The following is a 19,577-nucleotide window of genomic DNA, read 5'->3' as shown; positions in this document are numbered from 1 at the left end:
TCCAGAGACATCTCCAGCCTGAGGAAGGTACCGGAGAGATAAAGGAGGGAGCAGAGGCTTGGAGAGAAGGTTGGTCCTTCCACCCATCGTTCGTTCATTCATTCATTCACTCACCACACACGCACTAGACACCAGACCCTGTACTAGGAACTCGGGCTAACCAGAGCCGGCGCCTCTCCTAGTGAAATCGTAACGAAACAAGCGAGACTCGTTTCCCACGCGGAGGAGGAGCCTCCGGGCGAAGGAGGCGCGCCTTTCTCTCGCACTGAGACCTGTCCAGCCCGCCCTGTCCACTCCCCCAAGATGGCGGCCTCCCCGACGCCTACTCCGGCGCCGGCCGAGGGGGAACCTTCCCACGCCTTCGGGCTACCGCCTCGCCCCGGCCCCTCCCGGCCCGCCGGGGACTCCACGGAGTCAAACGGCCCCGAGGCGCCGCGCCAGGAAGTCCCAGCTGGGCATCAACGCCCAGCAGCACAGCAGACCCCCCGAGCCCCGCCCCGAGCCCGCCCCCCGAGCCCCGCCCCCCGAGGCCCAAGCCGCCTGCCCGCGTCGGCGCCTGTTGACGCCACTGGGGGCGTGTCTGCGGGACCCGCGACGTCGCGACGCGTCAACAATGGCGACTGCGACAGCGTGAGCTGGCCTCCGTTGTCAAGCGGTTTCCAGACGTTCCGGCGGGGCCCGCAGTCATCTTAGAATCGGCCGGCGGGGAGCACAAATACCTTGTGCCCTCTACCGTCGCGTTGTGGATCGAGCGGCGGTGTCAAGACCCGGCGGGACGAGCCAGGTGGGCGGCGGGGCCGGGAGCAGCGGCGCCTGCGCGCGGTGGGCTGGGGGCGGTGCGGCTGGCGAGCGGCCCTGACTTCCCGGGGGCTGCTGGGGCGTCGCGGGGAGGCGGGCGTGGAGGCGGGCGGTGGGGCGCGGGCTGAGCACGGCCAGCCTCCCTTTCTCTGTTCCCCTCCAGCGTCACTTCGGCCTCTTCGCTCTCCCGGACACTGCACCTGGGCTAAGTCGGCAACATGAGCGGCAACAACTTGGATGAGAACGACGAGTTTGATGAGCAGTTGCGAATGCAAGGATTGTACGGACGCGATGAGGACGGCGACACCGAGAAACATCCCGGTGGAGAAAACGATTCTTTCCAGCAGCAGCCGACTGACACCCCATACGAGTGGGACCTGGACAAGAAGGCTTGGTTCCCCAAGGTAAAAGTCGCACGGGCGCCGATGCGCAGCGGGCCCGGCTGTCCAGCCTCGCGGGGCGCTCCTTTCACGTTTTCTTTGCCGAGGTCCTGGGTTAGAGCCCCTCTGGATAGTGACGTTTCTTTTTGTTGTGTCTGTAGCAGAACCGACGTGTAAAGGAACGGAAATCTTTAGGGAGATGGCTTCAATGTAATTTAATTATTAAGCCTTTTCCATGCCTAATAAATTTTATCTATAAAGGTTACAGTTGGTGACTGCTTTTTATTGCAAAGAGGAAAAACACCAAGAGCAAATTCAGTCGATGTTAATCTCACGTAGTCTCAATCTTACTTATCCTAGGAATTCAGATGTTTAGCTGATGTGCTATGTGCAAAATTCAGCTTCTTGATTTGAAAAATTGATAAATTGATCATTCTTTACTGATTGAACTTTGCACCTCTTTATACTTGCCTACTAAATTTTGTCCCTAGACACGTATGTTTGAACCATATTACCACGGGAATATGACAAGAGGTGCACAGAATATGGATGGAAAAGATCTGAGCATATTTATTTAGAGTACTTGGAAATTGTGAAGTATTCTATTTTAGCTTGAAGGTAAAATGACTGATGTTAAGCTTGGCTCTCTAAACTTTTTGGTCAAAGTACCCTGTTAATCAAAGTCTCACGGTATGGGTGGAAAAAAAGGATACTTATCACATACTAATAGACTTGCAAGCCAGTAATACAAACTGTGTCTCCATTGTGTAATTTGAGTGTGATTTTTAAATTATTTATTTCACCTTTTTTCTTTCCCACTTTGTATTTGTGTGTATGTTCCAATCCCTCCGAATTGTTAAACTTACTATTTCACTTGGCTGCTGGTGGTGCCAGCTAGAGCGCATATTTGGCTTCTTCAGCCTTCGGAGTACTTTAACAATCGTCTGATAATGGATTAATTTGTGGCTCTATCTTTTTACGTTATGGAAGCCCATACCTCTTCAAACTTCAAGTTTTAAATTTTCCTCATTCCTGTGTGTGCCTAACATTGATTGGTATGAAGATATAACTATATTTCTTTTGTTGTGCGATTGTGTTTTTTCCCTAAGAGCCAGGAGGATAGATGTGAGTTGGATTTGTTCTTGATTTGTTCTGACATTAAATGATAATGTGATTTAATTAGTGGCGGTGTTAAAATAGCATTTAATTTTATAATTGTTAGCCCGATTCTTTACACACCAAATCAGAGTTCTACTCTTTGTGTTCTCTGCCTACAGGTATTTAAATATTTAGAGTACATATACTTTTGTTCATCCATATAGTAAAAGAAAATTTGATCCTGTTAGATTATTAGTTGACTGTTGGTTTTTATTCTGTTTATTGTTATCTGATACTTCCTGTTATATTTATTTGTAGCCTTAGTCAAGTAGACTGCAGAAGTAGTAATTTACAAATGAAACAACTAGAAAAGGTGCCAACTTAAAATGCCTTTAATAGTATCTCAGACTTTTGTGCTGATAATCCAAGTACCCATGTCTTAATTTTTTTTTATTTTGTGTGTAGTTTTTCTATATAAGGTGACTGTTCTTGCATTTACACAGAAGCACTTGTATGTTAAGTTGTATAACTGAATATGCTGTTATTTAACACTGTAAACTTTTTGCATGAGGAAATCATTTTTGAATTTATGTATGTGTGCTAAATTGCTTGTTTAGATCACTGAAGATTTTATTGCTACATATCAGGCCAATTATGGCTTTTCTAACGATGGTGCATCTAGTTCTACTGCAAATGTCCAAGATGTCAGTGCTAGAACTGCAGAGGAACCTCCGCAAAGAAAATCCCCCGAACCCAGTGATACCAAAAAGAGGGGAGAAAAGAGAAAGACTGAATCAGGCAAGTGGATTTAGCTTGCAAACATGAGTGTAAAAATTAAAAATATGAGTGTGTGTGTATATATAGTTACTTTTTAGAGAATTATAAAATAGCTTTGACAGAATCATAAGATGGGTTTTTTAAATATTATTATTTGGGTTCATATGTTGGCTCTCTCACTAACCTGTGGGCATCTGGTGGGCTATTTCAGTTTAGCTCAGTTCTCAGTTTCTTCCTTTGCAAAATAGAGCTGTCATTAGGAGATTATCTAAAGTTCTGTTTGTAAGGTGATTTTTTTTGTACTTTTTGAGTTTAATTAAACTCAAGAAGTCAATTTTGCTTCAGCTTGGCCAGGTCTAACACAGTAGATTGGAGTCAGAAGCAACTTACACCAAGGCCTAAAGTCAGTGCAAGGGTGAGGTTTTTTAAAGGAACCAAGATAAACTAGCCATCTTTTTTCAGACTGGGCTCTGAAACAAATTACTTGTCCAAAGATCCAAATACTTTGAAAGCTGGACAGTGATTTGATTTAATCTGTCTTGTTCTAAAGGTAAGAAAAAGTTTCTGGAAGTTTTGAGAAACTGCCACACTGTCAGGATTTCATAATGGGACTCTTACCTTTTCTGGCATGTGTTTTATTTATTTATTCGATTTTGATTTTTAGGATGGTTTCATGTTGAAGAAGGCAGAAACACAAATGTGTATGTTTCTGGTATGTATACCTTTTTAACCACATTTAGAGTAGAAAATATTTGATTTTGAGATTTTTCACAAAGTGATTTTTAGTTTTCAGTTTCTCTAAATTCTATTTTGTATCGTTGTGTCATTATTTGTTCAGCTATTTACGTGAGTGAGGAATATGTTGTTGTTTTTTTTTGAAACTGAGAAAAATTAAGTGTATGTAACTTTGCGTGCCATCCTTTCTGTCTGCTTTAGGTAACTCACAGCTGTTTGCCCCTTCAGATTCATTGATACAAGGCCTAAGCAAAGCATGATTTTAATGTATATTTGAATACATTAAAACATGATATTTCTTCATGTCTATAGATGTGAGATTTTTACATACTTTTAGAAAATCAAAATTGCGCTCATCCAAGTTATGGATTTCGAATTGGTAGAATCCCTAAGTAATGCTCACCTTTGTTTTAGATGCCTTTATAATTTTTTCCCCCTAACGTCACAGGTTTGCCTCCAGATATTACAGTGGATGAATTTATACAGCTCATGTCCAAGTTTGGCATTATTATGAGAGATCCTCAGACAGAAGAATTTAAGGTCAAGCTTTACAAAGATAATCAAGGAAATCTTAAAGGAGATGGACTTTGCTGTTATTTGAAGGTTAGTTATGTGGTCAAGTAAGTTTCTCCTATCTCTGTTTCTTTTTTCTTTTTTTTTCATTTTCCTATCTCCATTTTTAACTCAGGAACCAGGGCTATAATTTTGTATAGATGATAACCAAGAGTGAGAGCTATTCAAAACAGGATGTGAAGAAAACTGTTGTTTCAGGTTGTGCTTGTGTGCATCACATTGGTAAGGTTATTCACTTGCTCTTGTAAGAAAATATGTTATCAGGTCAAGGTATTATGTAAGTCATATGACTGAGGTACTTCTCTTGTCTTAAAAAAATTCTTGCTGCAAAGATCTCTTTAGGAGTGTATGCATATAATCAACGCAGAACACATTCTAAAAATCTGCAGAGAAAAGAAAGCCAGTAACATTTTATTTACCCATTGGAATGAATTAGACCAGGGTTTGGCAAACTTCAGCCCACTGCCTGTCTTTGTAAATGAAGTTTTATTGTAACCGGGCCACACTGATTCATTTACGCATTTGTCTGTACCTCCTTTCACATTTCAACAGCAGAGTTGAGTGGTTGCAACACAGACCACAGGGCCCATACAGCCTAAAATATTTACTCACTAGCCCTTTACAAAAGTTTTCTGACCCTGAATTAGACCATAAAGATGATAACTTATGCTTACTGCTTTGAAATATATTTTGAATGAGAGAGAAGAGAGAGTGGGATTAACAGACATTTGCAGAACTTTATTTATTCATGATACCATAAAGGGCATGGGGGGAAGCTCAGTGCCAAAGGCAGCCATCATTTTTGGAACACCTGTCCCCTTAGGAGCATGTGTTATGCATTACTGCACGGTACAAAAGAAATGGGCACAGTGATGGCATGTACATGTGTCATGGAACCTGAAAATAATTACAAAGCAAAATCAAAGTGATGAAACAACAGTACCAACATCACAAGTGTGTTGCAAGTGTACAACACTTCAGTGAAATCAGAGGGCGGGTAAGATTAAGCTGACAAGCTTTGGGGAAAATAGGTTTTTGACCTGGTTCTTGAACATGATGGGATCACACATGAGTACGACCATTATAGGAAGATATTTATGTAATTTTCAAATGTAAGGAGATTGAATGCTTTATAAGTTCTTCAAGGATTACTAAAAATCTGTGAACAGATTCTTAGGGGGTTTGATTGGGTTTTAAAATTTTGAAGAGAAAAATGGGGTTTTGACAAACTTGATATGTCAAATTTATGACCCATAAAAGTGCAAGATTGCCAAACCAGTAAATTGAGTTCCAGAAGAATATAGTTAATTGTTCCAGGATCCATATTTGATTGCGTGGCTGAGTTCAGTTGTCCTTTTGAGTTCTCCTCAGGTCCTCAGATCTTTGAATCTGTGTAGAGCTGACAATTGCCCCCTTTGTATAGGACCCCGAATCCACAAGTGTGTGTAATGTTCAAGCTATCAGATAATCATCTTGTTCCCAGTATATCACAGACCTACATTTTAATTGGTGAACACAAAAGATTAAAGGCTGACTATGCTATTCCCAGTTTCTTGAGTCACCTAGTCTTTTAAGTAGGAAACTTTTAGAATTTTAAAACTGGAATGCACCTTGGAAATCACACAAGTCCATTTACCTCATAGTATAGAGGAGAAATTGAGATTCCAGGAGGCAAAACTACTATTCCAGTAATGGTATAACTTATTGAGTACCTACTGTATGCCAGTCTCTATCCTTTATGTGCCTTATTTCATTTAAATTTGTCAAGAACCCTGCAAAGAAGGCATTTCCATTCCCATTTTACAGATGAAGAAATTGGGGCTCAGGGAGCTTGAATAACTTGCCTAGGTTCACATAACTGGTTGGGGACAGCTATGTCTTACGTACACATTTTCCGATATGTGTTCTGTAGTTCTTTATTCCCATGTAGGTAGTTGCATTTAAATCTTTATTTTATGTATAGTCATCATTCATCTAAAACACTCCTGCTGAAGTTTCATTTCAGTGTGTAACTGACTGACTGTAACTTGCTTTCCCTTTACAAAGAGAGAATCTGTGGATCTTGCATTAAAACTTTTGGATGACGATGAAATTAGAGGCTACAAATTACATGTGGAGGTGGCAAAGTTTCAACTGAAAGGGGAATATGACGCTTCAAAGAAGAGGAGGAAGTGCAAAGACTACAAGAAAAAGCTGTCTATGCAACAAAAGTTTGTGGTTTTTTTTTTCCATTTTGAAAGATTTTGTATAAATATCCTAGAGTATACTTTTGGTAATAACCACCTAGTTTTTTTTTTAACGTCTTTATTGGAGTATAATTGCTTTACAATGGTGTGTTAGTTTCTGCAGTATAACAAAGTGAATCAGCTATACATATACATATATCCCCATATCCCCTCCCTCTTGTGTCTCTCTCCCACCCTCCCGATAACCACCAAGTATGCCTACAGATTATTTTTAAAGAATTTTATTTGCTATACACCTGAAACTAACACAACACTGTAAATCAACTATCCTCCAATATAAAATAAAAATTTCAGTAGATCATCGGAAACCCTCAGTAATCTGTGTAGTAGGATAATTTGGCAGTGGTGGTGTTTTTCTTTTTCTGGGGTATTCATTTTTAATATAACATGGGCTTAAATGAAATAAGAAAGCCATCTCTACAGAAAATGTTGAACATCAGATTAAGTAAGATGGTTTAGGTTTATATACCGGAGCCATTAGTTCACTTTTCATGTGGCTGGAATCAGCTACACCAGGAGCTAAATTTTTACATACAGGTTTGTTAGTAGGAGTTAGAAATTAGAAATGATAGGTTTTATCATTTTATCATGTACTGTGTGGTTGTGTATAGTATATACAGGTCATCAAGTTTCTATTATTCCCTTAATTTAATATGTTTTTTGAAATATTCTGGTTTTAAGAAATGATCCAAAATGATAAGTACTTTTATCAGAGTGAATTCTAATAACACTTCTAACACTATGCTTAAACTAATGATAAAATGATCAAAGAAGCATTTAATTGTGATGTCTATAGTTTTTACAGGAATCGTTAAAATAGATACCTAAAAATTTTATAAACAAATCAGTAAGATTTAAGATAGTAACAAAGAGTGAGTAGTTTTACATATTTCAATGCAGTTTGTTCTTTATAATCGTAAAATACCAAAAAACCAATACAATTTGAACATTTTCTTGGCCTCAGTGTCTCTTCCTAGATAGTCATAGATACTAAATAATTAGCAATTTTTCAGGAGTCTCATTGGAATGTTTGTAACCAGCCAGCAGTTCTGAAAAATATATATATATTCTGGGGATTTCAGATACTGGGTCCGTCTTTCACCTGCCCATTATTTTTATTGAGAAAGTTGTCATGGAGCTGTGACTAAAATATACATTGTTGTTTTGGAATCAAATAATTATCACTATTTAAGTGCTCAATAAGGGATTATTTAACTGCTCATTTTTTTTTCGCTCTGATAAATCTGAAACAAAATTCACAGCTTCTTGTTCCTGCTTTGTCGCATTAGGCAGTTGGATTGGAGACCTGAGAGAAGAGCTGGCTCATCCCGAATGCGCCACGAGCGAGTTGTCATCATCAGAAATATGTTTCATCCTATAGATTTTGAGGTAGGAAGCAGAATTCTTACTGATAGAAACATAGATATGCTTTCTTTCAAGGGAGCCCAAAGCTTGCCTCACCCCATCTTTCTCATGTCACATCCTGCACGTTCCTCTAGTCTTCAGGGTCGGAAAATGATACCAAGAATCAACTGAAGGTTTCAGATTTTCCCAGGTTTAACCCAGCATTCTTTTAATCGCATCACAGGTAAACCTGTCTAATACCTGTACCGTGGCCCCAAACAGCAGCTACTTGGTATGGGAAATGATTAAAAATATAATCTTTAAAAGATTTATGGGAGTCACTTGTGGATTTTGAGTGCAGTTCAACAATGCAGGCTGATTTTGGTGGGGAGGACCAGTTTCACACTTGGAATTGAAAACTTCACTTTAGTGCTAAAAGTTTGATCCTTAAAAAACCTTAGGTTAATGAAATACAGCCCCTGACATTTGAGTAGCGAAGGTTGTTTTTTTAGGACCTAATCTTTACAAAACTCTTTAGTGGCTATTAAGAAGACTTTGTAATAATTGGTGTCCATGTAAGATTCTAGGAACAGCAAATAAAAGTGAATAAAGGAGGAAGAGCTACTAGAGAGGTTTAAGGAATATTAATTGCCATCAGGGTACCTTGTGTTATGTTCTGCCTCTTGTCCTTATCTCTGTGTTTTGGCCTAGACCGATGGGATCATTCATGGAAGAAGAATTCTTTATTCTCTGCCTGACTTCTGAAATTAATAACAAATTATACATAAGAAAAAAATGTTCATAATGTAAAATTTCAGATGGTTTACAAATGATCTAGTTGCACCCAAGGCCCACTCTTGTTCCTTTTGTGCAGTTAAGCAGATTTAGAGTGACAGTGTCATTTTACCCCCCTTAGAGAGGGCACCAGAATTGTCTGGTGAACTCCATCTCTGCAGATAGTGATGTGATAGGGTTTACCATGCACCTGTGGAGTCTGTGTCTTTTGAGGTCATTGGAAGATACCTGCGGTCTATTTATACCGCTTGGTGTCTCTTCTGACTAGAATCCTGAAGCATCTTGAAATACGGCAGAGCTGCTTTAGACTTGCAGTGATAATGAAGCATGTTTAAAAAACACACATATACACATGCACACTAGATGCTTTTTGAAATGCTATCCCTGCCAGGTGGGACTTTGAAAGGCATGCATAGATGTATCATGGTATCTAGTCTACTGGGTACAACTCCAGAATTTCCTGTGATTCACCTACATTTTATTTCCTTGGTAGATAATTGGTTTTTTAATTAGGTGACCTATTACTTTCTGTGACTTGAGATCCTTGATTCACAACATTCCATACTCCTAACACTGGGACATGAATATAAATGCAAACTTAATTCATGAAGTATCTGGGCCCTGTGCAAGTTGAAGTGTATTGTGCAATTGCCTTTACATGTTTCCGCCTCCTGCCTTTGCTCGTTGAGACCCTAATTTAAGTCTAGCTATCACCCTGGGCACACTTAATTTTTCCTAGCTTAACAAATATTATTTCTTCCAAAAAGCCGCATTTATTCTTCCTTGACTTCCCACAAATTTCCTCCAGTGGATATTTTTAAAGATAAAAGTCTCATGCTTGTAAATTCTTGATAGCTTAAAGAAAAAAAAACTTTATTGGTTTAATATAAACTTTGGAGTTATAGAACCTTTATATTAACCCTGTTTTATCTTATTCATAGCATTTATTATTATCTGAAATAACTGGATCTTCTCTGTTAGAATGTGAGCTCCGTGAAAGCTGGGGCTCTTGTCTACCTGGTTTGCTGTTATATGCCCGGTGCTTAGAATCATGATTGGCCCATAGTAGGCCCTCAGTATGTATAGGAAGAAAAAGTGAGAGAATGATTGAATGAAACCCTTTTTACTCACAAGGCAGAGTGTTTTCATCCACTCAAGGAAGAAAACATTTTCTCTTTAGCATCTTTGCAAATGAAGGAAAGTTTTCAGACGGCTGCACCACAGGGGCTGGGAGTGCAGCGATGGGCTTCAGAGTTCACGGGCAGAGAAACCCTTGATGCTGTCCTTGTTTGCCCATCTGACTGGTCTTGTGTGGTCTGACGAGTTTGATGAGAGCCTGTCAGAAGTCTTGTTTTTTTGCTCAGTGTCTCGTGGGCCTGAACGTAAAAGTGTATCACTGTAGTAGACTGTCCAGTATGCTAGACTCTAGCCACATGTGGTTAAATTTAAATTAATTGAAGTGAAATAAAATGAAAGTTGAATTCCTCGGGTGTATTAGCCATGTGTGGCTAGTAGCTACCATATTGGATAATGGAGTGTTCACTTCTATTAACACAGAAAGTTCTGTTGAGCAACGCTGTTGTAGACATTATATAACTCTGGATAGAGGTGTTCAACTGGAAAACTGCTTTCATTGGACGTTTTTGGGGAGTGTTTGATTTGTCCAGAGATTCCATATGAATCTAAAGAACAGATCAGCACTGAGGTTTGTAGTAGAAGACAAAGACTGAATTGTCAGGTAACCGGGGTGTCATAAAGAAATCAGATTTTGTGGGGTGGAATACAGGCACACCTTGTTTCACTGTGCTTCGCTTAATTGCGCTTTGCAGATACTGCTTTTTTGTATTTTTACAAATTGAAGTTTTTGTAGCAACCCTGCATGGAACAAGTCTGTCACTGCCATTTTTCCAATAGCATTTGCTCACTTCATTTCTCTGTGTCACTTTTTTTGGTAATTGTCCCAGTAGTTTAAACATTTTCATTATTATTATATTTGTTATGGTGATTTGTGATCAGTGATCTTTGTTACTATGACAACTCGCTGACGGCTCAGATGACGGCTAGCATTTTTTAGCAAAGTATTTTTAAATTAAGGCATGTCTTTTTTAAACATAATGCTATCGCACACTTAATAGACTACAGTATAGTGTAAACATAGCAGGAAAACCAAAAAAGTTCGTGTGACTTGCTTTACTGTAATATTTGCTTTATTGCGCTGGTCTGGAACCGAACATGCAATATCTCCGAGGTATACCTGTATATGTTTATTCCAGACAGTTGACTAGTGTTAGAACCAAAATACCTAGAAATACCCTTTGGTATCAGGGTGAACAGTGAAGGCTAATATTTTAAATGTAACTTTAAGGGGTTTTCAGTATTTAATTCAAAGCCTTGTTTAAAAAATTCATGGCTGGCAAATTTGAATACCAAGAGGTGAAGAACCAAAACTCAGATGCAAAGGTAGGTTTCTCATTGTGTATACTAGCACTGTCCAATAGAAGTATAATGTGAGCCACATGTGTAATTTAAATTTTTCTAGCAGCCACAATACAAAAACAACACGAAACGGGGTAAATTAATTTTTATGATGAATTTTATCTAACCCAGTATATCCAAAGTATTATAATTTCAACATGTAACATAAAAATGTTAATAAGCTATGTTACATTGAAGTTTTTTTTCCCCTTTGGTACTAAATTTTCAAAATCTGGTGTTTATTTCACACCTGCAGCACACCTCAATTTGGACTAGCCACATTTCAAGTGCTCGGTAGCCACGTGTGGTTAGTGGCTACTATCTTGGACAGTGTAGGTTTAGCTTGGAAAAGAATGAGAAATACGGTTTATTTCTGGGAAAACAAAACACCACCCTGGAAAAACATTACAAGTGTTGACTGTGGAAAGTTTCAGCGTTTCAGCTGAGTTTAGTCTCAGGTCTGTTGCTTGCAAAGTGTTGTCTTTAGAAAATTTTCATGCTTAGCTAGGTTTAAAGATATTTCCCAGGGGAGAGGGTTATTATCTTTAAGCCTCATGATACTATAGAACAGTGAAGATATATTTGTTTTTCAAGCTGGTAAACATGAAAACAGAGGTCTGGGAAGTCTTTGGCTGAAATTTGATATTCTTGTAGGAAAGGCACTGAGACTTTGATAAAGAAAGAAAAATGGTAATTCACCCCTCCCCCTATAGTGGAATCATGCTTAAATTTGTTAAATATTTTGAAACAGTTTTTGTTTGTTTTTAATATAACCCTGATTTCCCTTGGTAAATAAAATGGAGTTACAGTTTATCAAACTCTGAAAAAGCTTTTATTGACTGTTCGTTGCGTGAAAGACTGTGCTGTGTTCTGTAAGGTATTCAAAATTCAGTCAAAGGAGATTCCTGCCTGTGGAAAGCTCACAATCTGATAGGAGCTACCCCCCACACATACACCCCCATAAAAGCCACCACATGACTTTACCACATGAGTACATGGAGTTTATCTCCATTCCCCATTCCTCTCAGGCCTGAGAATTTTCTATAAAACAAATTGCCATATTCTCCACAGTTAGATTTTATAAGTGGGAGAAATCCAGAGTCCTGCCAGCTGTACTCTTAGAAGCTTCAGATTTATAGGATTTGATACTTTTGATTTTAAATTTGATTTCAGTAACTGCCTACCAGTTGTTTATTTTTGCCTTTTGACAAAACTTTAGGAAGGAGAAGCCACTTGTCATGTTTTGCTGTTCTCTTTAGTTGGTGAGGAACATATAAACCCGTGAGATAGACAAATTCATATGCTTCCTAAAAAGTGTAAGTCTGCTTCATTAGAAATTTGTAGGTAGGAGATCCTCGTTTATATTTGTAGTTGAAATTCAAATTGATAACGTAACTATTTTATGAGGCTTTTTCATGCATTGGGACTTGGAGGCAAGATGAACAGGAACCCTTATGGGGGAGGTTTACGCTGTGAGTTAAAATAGAATCGTGGAAGCACAAAGAACAATCTTAGAACACTTAGTCAATGAAGGGGATATATGTCTCCCCGTTACAACATTTCTGTAAATAGGAATCTATGCAAAACACAAAATAAAGTTTCCTCATCGGTACAGTCGTCATGATGCCGGTGCAGAACATAGGAACTAGCAGTCTCTGACTTAATATGTGCCACAGGACTTCACCTGCTTCAGCTGCTGTTATTTGTGATTTCCACTGACACTTCTCTTCCCTCTCCTTTGCCACTGCACACCCCTAGTGCTGCGTACCATACTTGCCCGTTCCCCATCTTAAAGCAGGGCAGACCTGTAGTAGTAGCAGCAGCTGTGGTAGTCTAACTTCATTTGACTTTGATTTTTTTAATTTTGGAGACTGCAGACAAACAACTAACGTTAAGCAAAACCTTTTTTTATTTGTTGGTTCGTCAAAGTAAGAAATTTGATTCTCAGGATTTATACTTAAAGAAGGGGGCCAAGCCCATTTTAATCAAGTGTGTTTTTGCAGCATGAGCCACTGGTGCTGAACGAGATCAGAGAAGACCTTCGGGTGGAATGTTCCAAGTTTGGACAAGTTAGGAGGCTCCTCCTCTTTGATGTAAGTTCATGGCTTGGGCAAATGATTTCTAAAGCAATTTTCTTCCATTTTAATAAGTTATTACCAAATATCAGTATGCCTCCAAATTTTACGTAAATGTTTTTATGTAGTAGGTCTGTGTCTAGTGGTAGTCATCTGTAAGCAGTATTAGATAGCATAATTAGATGAACGTGGATTACAAGCGAAGGCTTTGATAGACGTGATATCCCTTGGTTATTTTCCTTTATCATCACTCTAGAGTTTATGATCAGGTGAAAAAAAGTATAAGAGACATGTGTGAGACCTTACGGTTCCCTATTTGGCCACATCTCTCCCTCTTTCTGAATTATTTCTTCTTCCATATTTGGAGAAGAACAATCAAGAAAAATACTCTCCTGTATGTTCCCCTTTTCACCTTTTTTTTACATCCAGAATCAGCACATAATAATTAAAAGAGTCACCATTTATTGATTGCATACTACAGCTACTTTACATTTATCTCATTAAGTCCTCCAAATCCTCTGAGGTAGGTAGGTGCCATTTTACCCATTTTATTTAGTTAGCCATTTTACAGATGAGGAAGTTTAGAGATTGAGCACCTTGCCCAAGGTCATTCAGCTGGTAAGCGGCAGAGCCAGGATTTAATCCCAGGGCTATTCAGCTTCAGAGTCCACATTCTTAACAGCCATACTGTTCTGCGTCTCGTTAGACAGTGTTAGCAGGAGGAACATTTCCAAGGATATCATGCTTGGTTTTTGCTAGACAATGTTAAGCTGAAGAAGCAGCTAGCTGTGTGTTACTGGCTGCAGTAAAAGGGAAGAAAGACTTCATACATAAAATCTTTAGCTCAAATGATCAGAAGGAACACTACTTCCTTACTTTGTCAAATGTATGTTTTACTTTAAACGTTCTCATTCATTCCTTCTTTTTCTTCCTTGTCTTTGTAGAGACACCCTGATGGTGTGGCCTCTGTGTCCTTTAGGGATCCGGAGGAAGCTGATTATTGTATTCAGACCCTCAATGGAAGGTGGTTTGGTGGCCGTCAAATCACTGCCCAGGCGTGGGATGGGACTACAGATTATCAGGTGAGTTCTGCAACTGTCAAGGGCACATGAGTTGTTTCATTACCAACAAATACTGATCTAGCGGTTTTTCACATGAGTTTTAAGTTCTGTTTAATCTGTTTAACAGTACTTCTTTTAAATAATCCTTTATATTCAGAGTACGGAAAGAAAAATGTTTCAATCTTTCAGTTTATAAGTCTGAAATCAGTTTATAAATCTTGAGGCTTGCTCAGGCTAGCAATAAGAGAAGAACAAATTAAAGCGCTTCTCTTCCTTTCTGTCTTGTAAAGTACAGACAGTTCAATTATTAACTTTTTAATTGATGAGACATTTCTGCAGTGCTGTGGTATTAGGCGTTTATTTAAATGATCTTAAGGTCAACTCTAGTAAATCAAGATGTAAAGTGTTGGAAACTGAAGATAGGGAATTGCTTTAATTTCCTAAAAGTGATACCTTATAAAATCAGAGTACTTTCGGCGATATTAGAAATGTTCAGAGATGCTGTTACTTCTTTTGGCCTAAAACATATTTTAATGGCAGTTTCCATGTGTACACAGGTGGAGGAGACCACGAGAGAAAGGGAGGAAAGGCTGAAAGGATGGGAGGTTTTCCTCAACACTCCCGGAGCCAACAGAGGCCTTCAGCGTTCAGATTCTGTCTGGGCTCCGGAAAGTGTGGGGCCTTCTAGAGTTAGGCATTTTTCAGAGCACCCTTGCACATCTCAAACGAATGTTCAAGAAGCCACAACTGAAATGGCATTTGAAGAACCTATAGATGAAAAGAACTTTGAAAAAACAGAAGATGGGGGAGAAGTTGAAGAAGCTGCTTCTGAAGAAGATGCTAAAGAAGGTGGCCCTGAAAAAGAGGCTGAAGAAGGCTGTCCCCAAAAAGAATCTGAAGAGAGCTGCCTCAAAAGAGAGTTTGGGGAAGGCTGTCCCAAAAGAGCACATGAAGAAGACTTCCCCGACAGAGAGTCCGGAGAACGCAGCCCCGAGAAAGAGCATGAAGAGGGTAGTCCTAAAAAAGAGTCAGAAGAGAATGACGCAGAAAGAGAGTCCAAAAAGAAGATATGCAAAACAGATCCTGATGAGAACGGCCTTGAGCAGGAGCCTGAGGAGGAGGCCAGCCCCCAGAAGGCGGCTGAAGATGGCAGCTCAGAACAAGGGTCTGAAGAGTGCTCGGAAATGCAGTTTGAAGACGACTCCGAAAAAGAGTTAGAAGAAAACGGCCTTGAGAAAGGTTTTGAGGAAGAGGGCTCTGAGAACGAACTTAATGAAAACATTCTTGAAAAAGAGGTAGAAGAAAATAACTCTGAAAAATCAGAATTCGAAGATGACAGCTCTGAGAAAATGTTTTATGAAGAAGGCTCTGAGAAGGAGTTTGACGAAGAGTCAGATGAGAATGAAGAAGAGGAAGATGTGTATGAAAAAGTATTTGACGATGAGTCGGATGAAAAAGAGGACGAAGAAGTTGCAGAAGAAAAGGGGCTGGAAGATGTGGTTGAAAAGGACAAAGAAGACGATGCAGATGAAAAGGTGTTTGAAGATTCAGATGGAAAAGAAGATGAGGAAGATGAAGACACAGATGAAAAGGTGTTCGAAGATGACGATTCCAACGAGAAGTTATTTGATGACGATGCCAGTGACAAGTTGTTTGAAGATTCCGATGAGAGAGGGACTGTGGATGATTCAGGGAACGTTAAGGAGGAAGGGCCCCTGTCCACAGGCAGCAGCTTTGTCCTCAGTAGTGATGAGTACGATGAAGACGATGATGACATTTAATCCCTTAAACTTGCTTTGTAGAGTGATTCCTCCATCTCTGTTTTGCCTCTGCTCCAGGGTAATTACTAGTAGTGTTACATGAACGTGTGCCTAGAGGTAGGATGCCCTTAGGTCAATGCAGTGAAGTGTTCGTGATTATCTGTACTGGCCGATTTTAAATATATGTGAACAGGTCAACTGAATTCTTCTCTTTTGTCATATTTGTTAAGTGCATGCAGAATAATATTTTTTAAAGTATTCTGATTGAAGTTTGTGATATTCAAAATTTTAAAATAAGTTGTTAATATGCAGAAACAAAATTAGACCTGAGTTAAATTGCATTTTTAATTCTTGCTATTGCTTTATTCGTACTAAAGTTTGGTTTTTCTAAGGACCTGAAAAATCCCTGTAGGAGTGTCCTTGCTTCAGCTTATGATGTTACCACTGATGTCCCCATTTCCCCTCTCTAAACCAGAACATGTTACTAAAACTTATGAAGTAAAGGACACTTTGGAGTTTTTCCCTGCCCAGTCCTCGCAAGTTACTTTTATTTTTCTTTTCTACCCTCTTGCCATGAAAATTGAGTCTTAAACGTGCAAAAGTAAACTTCCCAAGGTCCACAGCTTTCATTATTGAAAATACAGAGGAAATCAGAATTCTACCGTGTACTGTTTGGGCCCCTCTAGAAGCTGATTAAAGTTACAGGACCTTTACCCAGAAAAATCTATGCATGCACTACACAATCTTTTGTATACAGTTTGGGGTGGTTCATGGATCCCCTGGAGTTTAAGAACTTTTATCATGCATATTTCAGATTTTTGCTTTTGATTTTGTTCTAGAATCACGGTATCTAGTATATGCTAAGTTGTGTAGTCCCAATAAAAATTTGGGTCTTTCTTGATTGTGCTTTCCAAATTCAGTATTGATGAATTGACTTCTGATGTAGCATTAAGAAGTTATTCTCATAAATTAGAAGAATTAAAATAAACTGCATTGGTGCTTTCTCATTATACCGTCTGTCAGTGTAATCATTACCCTCTATAGACAGAGAAGAGTTCTTGTACTTCAGGACAGCTTTCTGAGAATGTTTTAGTTGATGTCTGGGATCTATTAGAAATCTTAGGCTTTTCACCAGGGATAAATCAGTAAAAGAGGTGAAGAAAGTTAAACATAGAAAAACTGCAAACCAAAATAGTGTTCCCTTTGAAGATAAGCCAGAAGCATTTAAATACTATATTTATTGTGTTTTACTACAATTTATTGTAATTTGTTGGAAAATTGGTTTTCTAAACGAAAGGGTAAGAATGCTTTATCTTCCATACACAGTGGTTGGAACACATAACTACAACATAAATTAGCTCTAAGCCTGTCAGAAGGAGGGCATTTTCATTCTAACTTCTTTTCCCCTGCGCATTAGTTTGGTTGATATCAAGTACTCATGCTCTTTTCATATAAACAGCCTGGAGCAAAAGTCACAAACAGCTGGAAAATGGTAAATAATTTACAAGGTGATATTGATGAGCAGACGTTAAGAGTCATGAAACACTCACCTGTTTTCTAAGCAATCAGGTTTTATTGGTCCTGAAAATGGAATTTATTGTGGAGCAACAATAACATCTTGTTATCAAAAGAAAATTGAAATGTACAGGTGGATTGTAAGCACAGCAATGCTCAACAATTACCCGACAGTTTCTAAGGAGTAATGCTCCTTAAGACTATATATATAAATTTCAAATAATGTATTCAACCCTGAGTGCATGAATCAGAAGTTGCTTCAGAGATGCCTTTGAAAGGCTTGTATGCCCTGCCCTCTGAGTCTATAAGTACCTTGTATAGGAACATACTTGAAACTTCATGTTAGAAGGTAAGAATATTACTGGTCTTGCCAATATTAATGAAATCTTTGAAATCATTACTACTTTCTACAAAAGAAACCCGACAGCAAAATTGGAGTAATTTGTTCCAAGGATCTCTTCCTTCTCAAGTAACTCTGGGCTCTTGAGCCCTGCGTTGTCAAATCTGGCCAATCTGGAAGCCACTACCTCTTCCTTTTTAGAGTGGAATCTTCTCCTGATATAAATTATTTGGTGATTCTGAGGCTTGGAGAAAAGGTGGGAGTTAGCTAGTTTTCTGAATATACCTTTCTCAAATAATGCCAAGAAGTGCTTTTGGAAGTTCCCTGGTGGTCTAGTGGTTAGTATTTGGTGCTTTCACTGCTGAGGCCCAGGTTCAGTCCCTGGTCTGGGAATTGAGATCCTGCAAGCCGAAAGGTGAGGCCAAAAAAAAAAAACAAGTGCTCTTAATTAGTTTGAACAATGCCATGGCTTGGGCAACAGCGGAAGGCTTATAAATGTGCCCTTTGTGAATATTTGTCAATATTCTTATACATTATTTTTTCCTTATTGAGTCTCAGATTTACAAACTGCATGCCGTTTTTTAGACAGTCACTTCTATTCATTTAAAGTCTATTCATAAATGCTTCAGAAAAATGAGCAACTTACAAAAACAAGAAGCTGCTCTTCAAGTTGTTCTTTCTTAAAACCACTTATGCAGTAATCCAGAGAATAATTTCAAATCCCTCTATTTTTTTAAAAGCACAAGTTATGAAGCACTATAAGTAATCTTGTGATATGTCCTAATAAATAAATAAAATTAGCGTAAAAAAATCTGCTCATTATTTTTGCTTCTTACCACACTTCATTTACCTGACTGGCTTTGTTCATATTTCTCTAAGTGAAATACAACCTGATGTGAGAAAAAATGTTAAAATTATCCCTTTCTAAAATCACTAATTGCTATTGCAAATAGCCTAAATTCTTGGACACCCATTATCGCAGGGATCAATTGCTTGAGAAAAATACTTAACAGTTTAAAGTTTATTTTTAGGTGTTCAGATCTATCCTACAGACTTGTTTCAATTTTCATTTGGAACCAAGAGTATACTGTTGTTAGATACAGTACGTTCAGATAGCATCTTTAGATTGGCTTGTGTTTATAGTTTAGTTACCTGTAGCATTTCCGGGCTGTGTGATGAAGATGCAACAGTGGTCCCAGGCTAGATAAAGAAAGCTTGGACAATAAAATCTTTTATAATTTTTTTAAAAAATTTAAAAAATGAAAAATAAATAATAAAATTAAAAAAAATTTTAAAGCTCAGACAGAAGCAGCACAAAGGTGGCTTTTCTGCTGCCAGTATTCTACTTTTTTGCACCCCTTTGTAATGTTTCTGCTGAAATAGCAATGATAATGTTAGAAGAGCAAAGCTCTTAAGAATAAAGCGTTTTTCAATTTGCCATTTCCAGCTTTTTCATAGAAATTTGGACTTTGATAATGATAAACCTGCAACATCTTGATGTAAAAATTTCTAGACTCAACTATGTCTAAAGTTTGAAAATGTGATATCTTGTGCTCTTGTTTTTCTTTATTTTAAAACTATCTTTTACTTTAAAAAAAAAATTTT

At 38.6% G+C, this 19,577-nt stretch overlaps 1 protein-coding gene across 2 annotated transcripts; it reads left to right on the top strand.

Moving 5' to 3' along the window:
- The first annotated feature begins 588 nt into the window (after positions 1-588).
- HTATSF1 (HIV-1 Tat specific factor 1) lies at positions 589-17,138 on the top strand. 2 transcript variants are annotated; one of them, XM_081221257.1, is made up of 10 exons: positions 589-784; positions 962-1,202; positions 2,894-3,074; positions 3,718-3,765; positions 4,237-4,391; positions 6,408-6,571; positions 7,897-7,996; positions 13,225-13,314; positions 14,241-14,378; positions 14,915-17,138. In XM_081221257.1, the coding sequence occupies exons 2-10, from the start codon at positions 1,017-1,019 to the stop codon at positions 16,136-16,138; spliced, it is 2,286 nt and encodes a 761-aa protein (XP_081077383.1). In that variant the 5' UTR covers positions 589-784; positions 962-1,016; the 3' UTR covers positions 16,139-17,138. The 2 variants fall into 2 exon arrangements, with proteins under 2 accessions (XP_081077383.1, XP_081077384.1); XM_081221258.1 differs by lacking the exon at positions 3,718-3,765.
- Positions 17,139-19,577: the final 2,439 nt, after the last annotated feature.

The sequence above is a fragment of the Mesoplodon bidens genome (genome assembly GCF_964165515.1).
Source record: "Mesoplodon bidens genome assembly, chromosome: X".
Lineage (NCBI taxonomy): Eukaryota > Metazoa > Chordata > Mammalia > Artiodactyla > Ziphiidae > Mesoplodon > Mesoplodon bidens.
This window is presented reverse-complemented; position numbering and strand designations above follow the sequence as displayed.

Bases quoted from the DNA above. Each gene is read 5' to 3' on its own strand.
- HTATSF1 (XM_081221257.1), top strand. From the start codon at position 1,017: ATGAGCGGCAACAACTTGGATGAGAACGACGAGTTTGATGAGCAGTTG. The intron at 1,203-2,893 runs GTAAAAGTCGCA...TTGCTTGTTTAG, and splicing joins AGAAGGCTTGGTTCCCCAAG to ATCACTGAAGATTTTATTGC. The intron at 3,075-3,717 runs GCAAGTGGATTT...TTTGATTTTTAG, and splicing joins AAAGAGAAAGACTGAATCAG to GATGGTTTCATGTTGAAGAA.